Consider the following 14494-nt stretch of genomic DNA (forward strand, 5'->3'; position numbering starts at 1 on the left):
TGGACTCTCTGAGGAGAAAACCTCGCTCTCCCTCTTGTGTTGTCTGACCACCACTGCTGGGTTAAAAGCACTGAGCCTCAATGAAACAAAGTGGCCTGATAAACCTACTGTTGTTAAGCCTGGTACCCCCCTATTGCTGCCCCACCATCCCCAGTTATGTTTTATTCCTGCCTTTCAGCAGGGAGCTCCTCTACTACTTCCACCAGTCCAGTCCTCACCCATGCACAGACCTAGAAGACCCTGGCCCCCAGGAGGGAGTCAAAGTTACCCTTAAAGCCATCTGATAGCCAAATGTCAGTGCTTTCCTCATGTGACAGTGCAGATGGCTTTGAAGCATTTCTGCTTTAAAAAAAAAAAGAAGAAAAAAAGACATTTTGTAGCAGGACATTTTCAGTAAAGGCCTCCTGATTCTGTCAACGTATGCGAGCTTTATCTAGGGAGACCATGAGGCTGTATTGGGGATTTTGTTCTTTAAAGTTGTGAGCCTCTTTGTTGTACTTGGGCCAGTTTTAAAATTATATTTAGCAAAGCATGTAGTTATTGCTATGTGCTTCAGTCTTGGCTAGCTGAATTGTATTTAGCAATGTCTGTAAATAAAATTCTTACAGCTCAAACTCATTGAGATATTCATGTTTATGCATGAATTTAGGAATGACTACTGGTGATGTTTGGTTTGAATAGTCACTGTTGAGCAACACTGGACAACAGCCAAGATATGGCCACCAAATTCAAAGCCATTTCAGAAAATTATCTCTGTAACTATTGTCTCACCTTCACTGACTGTAAAAATGAGAATGGTAATGTTTGCCCCTGGCAACTAGTGTTTTGAATATTAACTTACATTTGTAAAGCACTTCAATGAGGTAAGTTACTCTTAATTCAGGACACCATTTGACCATGAACATGCAAATACACATAATCCTGTATTTTTACACCTCGCAAAAAGATGGAGTCAAGGAATCCTTTCTTTCTAAAATACATGAACTTGCTTTTGTCAGCCAGCTCCGTAACACACAACTGTCAGTAGCAAGCTGTGTTGAGATTCCACTTGTCATTTCATTTTGATCTGGACAATATGTTTTTAATACGTCTTGTGATTTCCTTTTAGATAAAACACTCCACCCAATGCATATCGTAATTTCCCCTGTAGTATTTTTCAATAAAACCTGTTTTCTATCTGAAGAAAAATGTGCTCTTTTGTTCTTTTCCCTTTTGCCTCCTCAGTGCATAGTCTGGGACTGGGATTCCAATGGAAAGCATGACTTCATTGGAGAATTTAGCTCGACTTTCAAGGAAATGCGAGGAGCTATGGAAGGAAGACAGGTAAGTGGAAACTACCCAAGCAATCTCAATATGCGAGCTTTGTAGAGCAGCATTCCTCAGACAATCCTGTAATAAAGCAAATGATGTTGCATCATCATCTCTCAGAAGTTAGTTGCTGTGTTGATCTCTCCTATAGGTTTCACTGTTATCTGGACATGGTAATCTGAAAATGCAAACAGCAGCCTTTCCTGTACTTCCATGCCTGAAATACTTAGGGTCTTTATCTAGTTCACATTCTACAGGCATTTCTTTCTGCTAAGATTTCTTTCCTTTGAGCCCAAGCAGATGGTTTCTATGAGGTGCTGTGCTGTTACGGGTACTCAAAGCATTTCTCTACTGGCCTAAAGGCCTTTATTGTGTGAGGGTCATTCTCCATCTTTCTCCATTTCTCATGTGCTACGTTCATTGCTGCCAGCTCTAACTTGAACCTATCAGGATGAAAGTGATCCGTTTCCTAAATATCTCATGAATTACAGTCCTAAGGGAAAATGAAATTGTTAGCTTATTAATAATTTAACTTCTTTATGTCAGCCTGATCTTTTCAAATTGAAGTTGATGGTAATTATTGAATATGATAAATGATTGGGCATATCCAATTCCAGAAATTGTCATTTCCTATTATTACTTACTCCTGAAGGTGTTAGTTTTGATAAATTCTCTGAGGGGGAGTTAAAAATGTTGACTTTCTAATCTGCTGATAATTTGTATTCACGGCTTCGTGATGATCTCAAAACCAAACACAAACGCCTAATAAGATTTATTTGGGCTTTATGTTAAGGTTCTATTTATAATGTGTTAATAGAAAGCTAACAAAGAGTCAAAAGTTGTTTAATAAATGGTAAGCAGTCAGGCTATTCCATAGGTCAAGAAGTTTTTATGATTCTTTTAGTTATTTTCTGTTGATGTTCTTAGAACAACCTAGAGTTTAGCAAATGTTGCTCATGTGTGGAAAATACTGTTGATATATATCAGTCATATATTAACCCATTATAAAAAACTTCTGAACAGAACCTGAGTGTAAATGAAACCCTGTTTTGTTCTCTCAAATTAAGTCAGAGGATCAAAACTTAATCCAAATTGGATTTGAGTGGAAATAAAACCTACCTAAAGAGGAAACAGATTCCAGAGTGAGTAACATTAACAAGGCCAGTGATGTGACAACACTCCAATTTTGTATACAAATACCTGTGGCTGGGAAATTACTATGTGAGAGTGGTAAAGGATATGTATTTCCAATGTAAATGTCTTCAAAAGAACATCACAGTCATTTCCCAAAGACACAGCTTGTTGGCCAAGACAAGCAAATTGCAGTTCAGAGTGCCAGGAATGGCTGTGAAGGATAAACTGTATGTTCTTTATTATGATGGAGAAACAGTGTGCTCTTTTCATCCTCAGCTAGTGAAAAGGGTGGTTACTTTTTCAGAGGCATAAGACGTTAGTACAGCCATTTGTCAATTCTTGTTGGGTTGACACTGCGGTATCAGAGTGCCGTCCAGGAATGTTTTTATGTTGCACAATGCTTTAAGTTCCTGAACCTTTGTCTTGCTAAGGGCCTGCCATTTCCTATTCGCAGGCTGCCTTTCACCTGTAACACTGCAATCTGCTTTTCACTGCAAAAGTGCAGCTTTTCTCCTCCACACGCCTAAGGTGTTGTGGCATTATTTCTTGTTGCTCTCATTCTGTTGTTACTGTGCAGTTATTCTGTGGGCTTGCACCTGCAAAACCCGATGCTGTTGCCATAGCCAGTTATCATGGGACACAACTGCCACCAGTGTGAGAATCAGTCCTCCCCCCTCCTCTCTTCTAATCCTTGTTTTGTAGTCTATTCTAGAGGAAAACAGATTTAGTGGCTAAGATAGTAAGTAATAGTGAAATGACTATTTATTTACCCACTAAAGTGGGTAATAAATATTGCCTAAAAATATACATGCACATGTATATTGCACATGGCTCTTGCACCTGATGAAAGCAGGCTTCAGTGAGCACTAACCACGATAGGCAAGAACAAGCAGTAAGGAGTTTGAGCGGATCCTGGTGAAAACGATATAGTTATTATGGAAAAAGTATTATGATCACATGTTGTACAGGAGAGGTCGCTTGTGCGGGAGACCATGTCACTTGTCACTTGGCTGGAGCCAGAGAGCAATTTCCCTTTGCCTTTCTCTCTTTTTCTCTCCTTCTGTCCCACCCTCCCTCATCTGATCTCCTTTTCCTCTATTCTTCAGAAATAATTATTGCTGCTAAAGGCAATATATGCCATTAGCTGCGGACCCCATAAATACATCTTAGTGTATAGTTTATCTCAACATCCTTTGTGCAACATTAAATAATGTGATTAGCATTTGTCAGTTTTTTCTTTAGTTTTATTCTTCCCAAAGAAAAAGCATGTGCAATGGAGTGTTTACTTTGAATAAAGGGAGTTTAGTAAACCTTGAGGGAATGGCAGAGGAGGAGGAAGGTGTTTTGCCTTCAAGTGGATGTGTTGCTAGGTATTTCTAATAAGGAAGGCCACATCAGAGAAATGTAATTTTATGTGGGTGAGGAGATGAGTAGGTTAGACATAGCCCTTCGTTCCTAGAAGAGACTTTCATAGCCTCAGACCAGAAAATGTTCTGTTTTCCATGTAGTACTCCTTTCAGTCAGAGGAATGAAACTGCCAGCTACATTTTATTTAAAAGAAGGGTAGACATGGTGCTTGAGGACATGGTCTAGTGGTGGACTTGGCAGTGATAGGTTAACGGTTGGACTCAATGATCTTAGGGGTCTTTTCCAACATTAATGATTCTATGATTCTATGATCCTTCAGCCCATGGCATCAAGCATTCTTTCACATAGCATCACAACAGTGAGTGTCAAAGATGAGGACCAAAACCTGGAATTTCATCTCAGATGCTGTGGAAGCCAGTGTGAAGAGCAGAACTCAGGTCTGACATCCTTGTTTGAGTTGCTAAGGAGACACAGTGAAACTTTTTATTCTGGTTATATTTTCTTTTGTGCAGTAGACTTTATGGCCAGCCACAGTACATTGCTATAGTTCTGTCAAAAGATAATTAAAAGATAATCAAAACACCCTAGTGATTGTCAGCCAGGGTTTTTCACTCTCCCAGGCAACTGGAGAGAATAGGAGGGAACATCTGTCATTGACAGGGGATCCAGGAACTCTCCTTACGTACCAGCTGCAAATCTGTGTGGTGTTAAAGCAGACTACACCAATGGCATGGCTCTCCCTCTCTGCCCATCAGCAACGTCTGTATCAGTTGGTATCAGCTCCACAAGTTGTCATAAAAGCATTAAGCAATAAGGGTGGGAGTAACATAGTAGTTTGTGCTGGTGAGCAGGAAGAACTGTGTGTCATCTGTGAACTGCTAGTACGTCTCACTATTTCCTCAGCTCACCTCACCTCTGGAGGAGTTGACAAGGATCTTGAAGTTGCTTTTTAATTGTACATAGTTCATCCTCCAGAAAGCACAAAGTATTCTGACCCATTCTTCAACCTCCCCCTCTTGGCTACAAGATAAAATTATCTTGTAGCCAATCTATCAACTGCTACAGAACCACTTGAGATGGTCAGAATGGATATGCGTCACCTACTTAAAGGAGGTGATGGTGCTTCTAAGACTGTTTCAGTTCCATTCCTGGGCTGGGTACTAATTATCCCAAGTTTTCAGTGTCAGTCTCTGATCAGATGAGCTTATATTTGGCTTGCTGGCTTGCCTCCACTGTGAGATTTCTTGGGAATTTGTGTTTGAGGCCAGGCATCATTTAGATAAATGTTGTGAATCCAGCACTGTCAGCTTTCTAGTGGTTGAACCAGTAGTGTGTGAAGGAAGGAGAGAAGATTCTTTATCTGAATGATTGATCAGCTGTTTGGATCAGGAATGGCGTGAGTAGTTTATGAATTTCTTTCCTATAATGTGGCAGGTCCTGGGTGAGATTCACGAGTCTTGAATTATGACTCCTTCAGAGTGACAGTTGCTTCTCAGTGACTGAAAGGACTGAATTCTGGGAAAGTTTGTTGGTCTTTGGTTGGCGGTACAGGTGAAATTAATTCGTGCTGTTTAAGAAGACTTCTTGATCATGAACAACCTCAGGATAATAGCTTGGTGTGTGTTTCTGTTCCATAGTAACTACCTTGTTGTCACAGACTGTAACGTCCTGCCACCTAGCCTGTTTTCATACTGATCACCAATAAAAAATGGCACAAAGACATCCTGTTGTTCAAATGCACATCTGCAGGGGACATTTCTAAACTTTCTATTTAACATTTTTCACCATTCCAAAATTCATCATTTACTCCTTCACCATAATCTTGACACAATAAAGCACAGTAAGAACAAGTCCATCCCTATTTGTGAGGGGTTTTTTTTAGTGAAATACTAGTAAATACTTTCAGTGTATTGTATGCTTAGGATTTGTTCCAAATATATATATAAAATATACATTTTTAATATGTGCGTACGGTGGCAGTTTTATAAGGTTTTCTAATATTAATCTATCAAACATTTGAAAACAAGATTAGAAAAGCTTGATAAAAATGTGAGGACTATTAAAGCTTTTCATAGTTGAAGGGAGAAATCCTCCACTAATTAGAAGAAAGTAACTTTTTTTTTTTTAAATAGAGGCAATAAAACCAGAGGGATTTGGGAGAAAAGAAGTGACAGAAACATAAACCACCTGGATCCCCATGCAGCACGGGAGTTACATAAGGGAAAAATCTGTTCCTGCATTACATAAAATGGACACGTGTGTACACACACACAAGGGAAAGGGGAGGAAGAAACCCTACTGTACTTACCACCTCCACTGACATTCCCACAAGTTCAGGGTGTCTTTAGGGAGGTGAGGAGGGCTGCTGAGGTGCACAAGATTGGATGGGGTCGTGAGGGGATCTGAGCTGGGTCCTCCATTTGTCCGGGTATCTGACTACGATCCTAACTCACGGCCTTTGCATCAGGTAGCTCTTCAAATAACTGAGCATGGATGAGGCCTTTAAGCCTTTGGTAATGGGCCAAGGAGTTTATTGACACCAGTGGACAATTCCATGTCTAGTTTTATCAGGAGATAGGCAGGTTCATCCAGGACTATCTGCAACATCAGCAGCTGCTGCTGGCCCTAAAGAGGGCATCAGAGGCCTCAGACAAGGGTGCAGCCTATGTCAGGCACCTGCCACATCCGTGTGACTAGGCAACCAGTGGTGCAACCTCAGGAGCGCGGATGAGGCTGGAGACCTTGGCTGCGGAAACAAGAAACGCTTTGATTTTCACTTCATTCCCTGGGTGCAAGTTTCCAGAGGAAACTTCTGATAGTGATTAAAAACAGCTCTTCTCCCATGGTGGATGTCTTTCTGGGACAGAAGGAGAAAAAAAAAGCATTCTGACCTTTTGCCTGAAGGGACGGCAGGAATAAACTAGCCTTTCAGGCCCGAGGAGTTGCAGTTCGCTTAAAAGTGACTTGCTTTTCTTGAGGTATCAAAAAGGGATAATGCAAGATATAATGCCGCCTGCTATCGACTGGGTTTTCTCACCCTGTCCATTAGACCGTGATGCCTCCTTTGTCATTTACAAACTATGCAATTTGTTGCAGTGGCTGGACATGAAGGAACAAGAGGGAAACAAAAGAATTGCAGGGGAGGCAAGAGAACATGCTAATGATAACCCAAGCTTTGCCATAGCTCTCTAGCCCTTTCCTCACACAACTACCAGATGTCCTGGTGTGCAAGCACAGTGTCCCAGAGAAAGCAACTGCTCTGTATCATGATTTCTCTTGCCTTAGTGTACATTAATCTCTCCTAACACCTTCATTTCTTTCTCTGAATAGCTTGCACTATTGGTAGACACATACTGTTCAAATTTCGGTTCTACAATGGTTGCCTACACTTAGTCACCTCCACTTCCCTTTGCTGGTGTGTGGCATGGGTCGTTGCACTGTTTGCTCTTCTCTCCTGAAGGTTTGGTAAGAGAAGGGGTAAGGATGTTTGGGAAGGCAGCATCCTTCAGTGCAGAGAGTAATGTCTCCTACCGAGGGATTGGTGTCTCCTCATAACAGCAAGGAGAGGATTAGGACCTTACAAGTGTCAGCATTAGTTTACTAACTTTCATTGAAGAATAACTGGATGGAGTTTGTTTTACATTCAGAAATTCTCCACACGGTGGTTTAAATTTCAGGTTATGAAAGAAACACCAAAGCAGTATAGTCTGGGCATTCATTACCAACATTTGCAACAGTACTTATATTAAATGAAGAGGAGATAGTTAAAACCAGCTTGCTTTCTGTTTCAGATTCACTGTGTGGTTTGACAAGGAAAGAGCTTGCATAGCCCAGAGCTGCCAGGCATTCAGAGGAAATGCTAAGTGACTTTCAGAATGATGAATCCAAACTTCACAATGTTTACTGTTAGTGTCAGATTGGAGACTCTTGCATTAGTTTCCTCTCAAGTGAAAAGTTAATTTAAGAGACAAAAAAGAATCAATAAAAAACCATGTCAGATACCAAATCAATACTGGGAATGTAGGAACAGACTGAAAATTGAGCTTGGCCTCACAGTGCAAGCAAAATATTTTAAAATTGTTTCTCATTGTTGCTTACCTGCTTAGAGCTGTATTTTGAACTCTCTTCCCTTTAGAAGAGCTGGAGATATGACAAGGCCTGTATAGGGAATTTCCTTCAAATTATGTTTGTCACATCATCAGCTCAAACTGTGGGAATTGCCAAGGCCGGAACTGGATCTTGGTGGGGAAGTGAAGATTGAGAGTTTTATGTAAAACAATCTTACTGGTTTTTTAAGCCTATGAATTGGGAAAGGACTTCTACCTCCTCTCCTCTCCTGTTGCCTTCTTTATACTATCACATCAACAGATTTAATAGGTGCAAAATTGTTCTTTCAGTTTTTCTACTTTCTAGGAATTTGCTAGTCTGTTCTTTCCTTTGCTTTATTATCCACATCAGCCAATGACATGTTAGTGACTTGCACATGGAGTGTTTTAATGAGCTTTAGATAGTTGCTGAGAATTGTTATCCGTATATCTCAAAATGCATTGCAAAGGTAGGTGAACATTCCTAGTTGCATTTTACAGTTAGCACAGAGAAGCTGAGAGGCTGGCCACAGGCACAGATTTTTGTCCCCTGAAGTAGTGTTTCATGCTGCTTTAGTCCTTATATAGTGTAAACTTCTTCCAGAAATGAATTACATGAACATAATATTTATCAGGCTTAAATAATCCTTTTCCTGAGAAGAGGAATTATGTGCATAGTGTAAGGGTTCATATAGGTCAGACATTGTTTATACATACACATTGAAAAGTGTTCGTGTTGGAGGATGATAAAATTCAGTAAGTGCACCTTGGTGTTCAGGGGAAAGCAATGAGGTTTCTCCAGCGTAGTTCAGTGTCAAAGGAAGGAACACAAATCCTGACTCCTATTTTTTCTCTCTATTTGATGTATTACAGTTTCTTTATAATACACAGACAGCACAATTTCTCTGTAATTTCAATTACTGCTTCCAGTAAGTTTGGAGACAACTGTATGCTAAACCATTTTGCCAGACAGCAACGTATCAAGATGCGAGTGGGCAAGGCTTTTGCCTCACTGTCAGATTGCCTTCCCAAATATGAGCTTATTGCACTCTGGAATTGTGTCACAGAGTGCTCTCTTTAGTTGGAGAAAAGAGCTTTTATTTCTTAAGCCTGACTGCTTCTCCTGAGTAGAGAAAAAATGTTTATGGAGGATTTCCCCTGAACATGTGGGCCTGTGTCTGCCTGTCTTCTCAGTTGGAAAATTCATTCCACAAGACAAATAATTGAGCTGTAGGCTAACTGGAAGAGCAAGCAGATGTGCTTCCTGCAGTTGGAACATTTTTTTGTCTTTTCCCATTCTTCACTCTGTCACTTGTCTCCAGTAACACAGTGATGAAAATACTCCTCCTCTCCTGTGCAGAAAAGGTCTTATATTGCTCCAAAGCCATATGTTTTGCTTTCCCATTTTTGATGTTTGACAAAAGCTCTAAGTTTTAAATACTTCAGAGACATCCAAATAATTGCTGTTAGGCAATGGTTTGAAGCTTGATGAAATTGCTGGGGGTGTTCATAAAGTAAAAATGATTTTACGTGCTCCAACACTTTGCTCAGACACATGCTATATGAAGGTTTTCACTATAGACAAAGTATTGTAACACTTAAGACAGATATGTTTCATTTCAAAATGTCATAATGGGGATTTCTAGATAATAGACCATCCTGGTTCCCTTTGGAGATATATTCTTTATGTTACCCAACATAACATTAGCAGCTCACATATGTTCTCCCAGTGCTTGAAAACAACACCCTGAAAGAAAATAGTAATGTTCTTAACCTTATTTAATAACATATTACCTATACAAATCTGGATTTACAAATGCCAATAGATACTTGCACGTACAAACATGTATTTTAGTTCTGTAGTAAGAGGCATGAATAACATGTAGTCATTAGACGTCAGGGTCTGAAAGCTTGGCCTTATCAATCTGCCTGAAACCAGAGGAGGGCAGAACATTTGAAGTGGAAATCAGTAAGACTCTGGGAGATGTTATGATGGGAACCAGACAACGTATTTTGGTAACAAGGTAGGACTATTTTGCTGTAAAATTGACTATTTGTAAATAAAACTAATCAGAACATTTTCAAAAAAGGGTTTTAATATATTCTTAGGGATAATTTTCAAATATATTAGTAGTTAGTTAACTGCATCTTTGTGCACTTTTTAGTGATTTTCTTAACTTTTTATTTTACTGTCAGACTTTAAAGGAGAAACTATTGCTCTCTTTCAAGAGAAAGCAAGACAATCTCTGATCAGAATTTCTCTAATCATGAGTTTAATACAAAGCACCAGTGCTATTGCACAGGCGGTTTTGTAGTTAATACAATGCCTCAGGTTGCTCATTCCAGTATTTTCATTTGTATTACGTTCCCTCTTTCTTTCTCCTCTTAAATGATCTCAAAAGATTCTCAGTCTTGCTTATGTAACACCTGAACCTACAAGACTAGCAGACGACAACACACGAATCTGAATATCTCTCTCAGTGCTGTGTCCACACGTATATGTTTGAAGACAGATGCTTGCCCTGGGCCTTTTTCTGTTAAGATCATTCTCTGCATAGTTAATAGTTTTATTTTTTTTTCTGTGTGCACCATTAATTGATAGGATTTAGTCAACTGTGGAAATCAGACCGTGCCATTTTTGTTAATTATTCAATTTGTACATAAATTTTCCTTCAAGCAGTGACTGCTGTTTTTCACAGGTACAATGGGAATGCATTAACCCCAAGTACAAAGCAAAGAAGAAGAATTACAAGAACTCAGGCATTGTCATCCTTAACCAGTGCAAGGTAAATATGCATTTTGCTCTTTGGCTGTTTCTTTACTAAGCTCTCAGCAACGTATTTTAATGGTATTTGGAAAAGTAGACAACAAAGTGGAACCACCTGTAGAATAGCAATGGAAACTGATCCACTACAAAAAGTAAAGACAAGGACTTGGATCCCAAAAGTAAGCTGACTGTCCCCAACTCTCCTTTTTCATTTCTCTTGCCCTATCCCTGCTGTTGTGCAATGGAGTGGGCAGTACTAAACCCTTACACCTACAGGCTTGCCGATTGGCCTTTTGTGTGTTTCCCTTCTAATCCTTCCATCATTTCTACAAAATTGCTCTTGTTCCTCCTAAACCAAAAGCAAAATTTCCACTGACTTCCCACTGAGAAGGAGCAGAGCTTGGTTCTACTTTTGATGTGAATTTTCCTTTCTGTAGTTTTAGAATTTTGATATTTTTTCTGTTTACATTTTTGTTTCTGTCTCAAACTATATTTAATGCTTTCTTCCTTTACCTTAATTTCAATTGGTCCCTTCCCTCCTTCCAATTTACTTTTTTCAGGCAGTTCTCTGATGTTTTAGCAGTACACAGCTAATATGAATGTTTTGCTTTCTTGTCCGCAGATCCACAAGATGCATTCTTTCTTAGATTATATCATGGGAGGCTGCCAAATACAGTTTACAGTAAGTGTCTTACTTCTCTGACTTGTTTTAAAGAAAGGGAATCCCCTTAGATACTGATTCATTACTTTCACAGAGAAATGATTCTTACATGCCATTCCTTGGTAAATTATTAATGTCGTCTTGCAAAATGTAGTAAGCCCAGAAAACAGAACTATGCTAATGCAGTAGGATTTTTCTTGCATATGCTGATTTAATTTTATGTTTTGCAGCAATGACAATCACGTTGCAAAAAGTAAAGACAACTTCATACAGGGGTGAGAAGTTAAGCTGGCATAGTCCCACCAATTCCATCTCAGCTACGCCCAGTCCCAGAAGCTGGAGAACTGAATTAGCTCCTGTGACAGTGCTGACTGGCCTTTGGCTTTTGAGCCTCAGTTTGTTCACAAGAATTTCAAATAAATTCCCTTGCTGGGACTGTGTCACAGGGCAGGATTTCATCTCACCTGCCTTTAGCTACTTAAATGTTAGATGTCCTGTTCATCAATCCTATGGGCCTATCTTCCTTTCCAGAATTAAAGCAAGTTGTTTCCCTTCTAATGGTGCCATACAGAAAGCCACAGGGAGAGAGATAGTCCAGCCAGGGACCTCTCTCTGTCAGTCTGGCATAAATGCTAGAGTAAACACTGACATTTTGTACCTCAGCCATAACTACCAGCAGTGAGATGGCACTACAGGGGGACAAAGTTGTAACTTAGAGCGAATTCAGAAGCTATTCAGTTCAAGGAACAGGGGATAAAATGATTTGCGGAGCTCTCCATAAACAGAAATACGATATTTAGCATACTACCTACTGTAGTGTAGTGGACAAAGATCTTTATAGTTGTCTTCTCTCAAGCAAAGTATCCCGTGTAATTACCTCTCCACCTTACCCGGCTTCTTCTTCTGTTATCCCCACATGCCTGCAATGCCCATTTCTCCTCCAAATCTGAAGCTTGCCAATCCCTGGAAACCCCATAAATGTGACTGGAAGAACTCAATTATCAAATGTGTTCAAGGTCATTAGCAGAAAGACAGTAATGTCTTCAAGTAATATTTAAAAGCCTTTTCTAGCTAAGGCAGGTACTTAAGCATATGCAAACACTTGTTAATACACATTTCTTACAAGTCTAGCACAAGCACAGGAGCACTGTAACCATTAGGAAGTGTCTAGGGATATACGTATTATTATGTTACAGCTGGGCTTTTCAAACTCTTTTGGATTCCTCCTAAATGTTTTCCAATGGAAGAGCAAGTCCTTACACAGTGCACTGAAGGGTCATGGCAGTTTGCTTCCCTTTGATTTACTTCTCACAGATTTCGTATTTAGTAGGCTGTGAACCACAAGTTGAAAACTGCTGTGTTAAAATGGATTTCTTGATATATCTGACTGATAGTATTGCTTCTACTATATTTTATTATTTTAATATTTTATTTTGCTGAAATGAAACAAAGCCATTGATAATAGGAAACGTAGGTAAACTCATCTGCAAGGACGGGCAGTGAGGACATAAATGAAATGAAAGATCCATTACACTGTGAATTACAGAGATCCCTGAATTACCGCTGACCTCAATGGTAAATCCACCAGCTAAAGAATTGTGTAAACTTGTCACTATCAGTTTTCAACCTACAGGGACTCAGAGGAAGCTGTTGTGGATGTCTCTGTGCCTATAGCTCTATTCATGCCTAACGTAGTGGTTCTACTTAAAGACCATCACAAGCTGACTGTCTGCATATTTTGCTTCCTCCTACCTCAATTGCACCAGTCCCCAGTGCTGAGAGCACAAGACTGGTTGTCAGATGGGTTGCTGTTTCCAGAAACGTATCAGAGATTCTCCAGTGGGCACTGAAGCACAAGGGTGCAGCCTACAGGGGAGATATTCAATGCTTCCTTGCTTTCTGCACACATCATATAATGTCCTTTTCACGTAGTCCTAATGTGGTTAATTCAGACCACTGAAATAGAGGACGCCCATTCCTTCCACCTTCCCAGATTTCCATTTCTTTTAACTGGAATGGATCTGGAATTGTTTGAAACTCTCCTGGTACATGTATTGTTGTTGTTGTCTTAATATTAATGACATTTCCATTGAGTTCATGCTGTGTACAGGCAGTACGATGCAACTGAGATTTGAAAGGGCACTTGCTGAGGGAGGGAAACCGGGATGCTAAGCATACATTTGATAACAAAAAGCTGTAGTATGATGTACCTGCTAATTTAAGGCACTAATGAAGGCCTTCGTAACATCATGCTGTGTGTTCTTGGGATACTTTGTACATCTATTATAGGAACGTAGTTTGTAGTTAGAAAGAATGTCTCTGAAAAGCGAAAGTAAACTTTTCCTTCACTTTAAAACCATTTATTAAGAAGCTTTCATCTATAGAGATCAATAGTGCTGATTCCAGTTCGCTACTTTTATGCACTGCTTATTGCAAAACGCTGTATCTCTTATCAGACTGTGTTCCCTGCTGCAGAAGAAATGTTCAGAAGTTGGCAGTGCAAATGGGTCTGTAGTCAGAAGACATTTTCATCACTTTAGGAAATACTGCAGAAAGGATGTGTAACATGCATAAAAGGAACTGTAATAGAAAGATATATTGGACAGATTCTCTCTTAGGCAGGTCACGGTATTGGACAGGCTGATTCATTGCTGACAGATCTAGCAGGAGGTCCAAGCTATGTAGGATGTTTTCAGTGCAATGAAAATCACCCTTTTACAAGGCTGAGGAAAAAAGTACTGAGTGTAGTTTTTGCTATGTTATGTTCTTATTTAGCTGGGTGAAGATGACTCGTGCATTTGAACTGATACATTTAAAGATACAATGATAAAAATCAAATGTACGCACTGTAAGAAAGATTCCTGCTTGCAGCCCACAAAATTAGCTCAGTTGTGATATTAGCCTAGCTTCTGTGATATGTTAGTTTTACAAATCCTTATCCTACTTATTTGCACAAGATCTTGTTACTGCTGGGTAATGCTAAAAGAGCAGAGCTCTGCGTGGTTATTTTGGAATCATGGCAAGTAAGAGTGAACATCTTTCTTAAAAGTCCTCCCCTCGGGAATCAAACAGAGATTTGGATCAAAGTCAAGTACAGTGCATCCGAGTACAAATATTCATAAAGGCTTCATCACAGGAAATTGGGATATTTTTTGCTTCTTAGCAAATCTC

At 39.7% G+C, this 14494-nt stretch overlaps 1 protein-coding gene across 1 annotated transcript in view; it reads left to right on the plus strand.

Moving 5' to 3' along the window:
• The window catches only part of CPNE4 (copine 4), a gene marked incomplete at both ends in the record, with an annotated part of 194027 nt that overhangs the window by 136572 nt on the left and 42961 nt on the right, over positions 1 to 14494 (plus strand). Inside the window, 3 exons of the mRNA XM_082307141.1 lie at positions 1225 to 1323; positions 10595 to 10681; positions 11285 to 11344. Of these exons, the coding sequence (XP_082163267.1) occupies positions 1225 to 1323; positions 10595 to 10681; positions 11285 to 11344 (246 nt within the window). The remainder of the gene's footprint in view (positions 1 to 1224; positions 1324 to 10594; positions 10682 to 11284; positions 11345 to 14494) is intronic.

This window comes from Platalea leucorodia, assembly GCF_965183815.1.
Source record: "Platalea leucorodia genome assembly, chromosome: 1".
Taxonomy (NCBI): Eukaryota; Metazoa; Chordata; class Aves; order Pelecaniformes; family Threskiornithidae; genus Platalea; species Platalea leucorodia.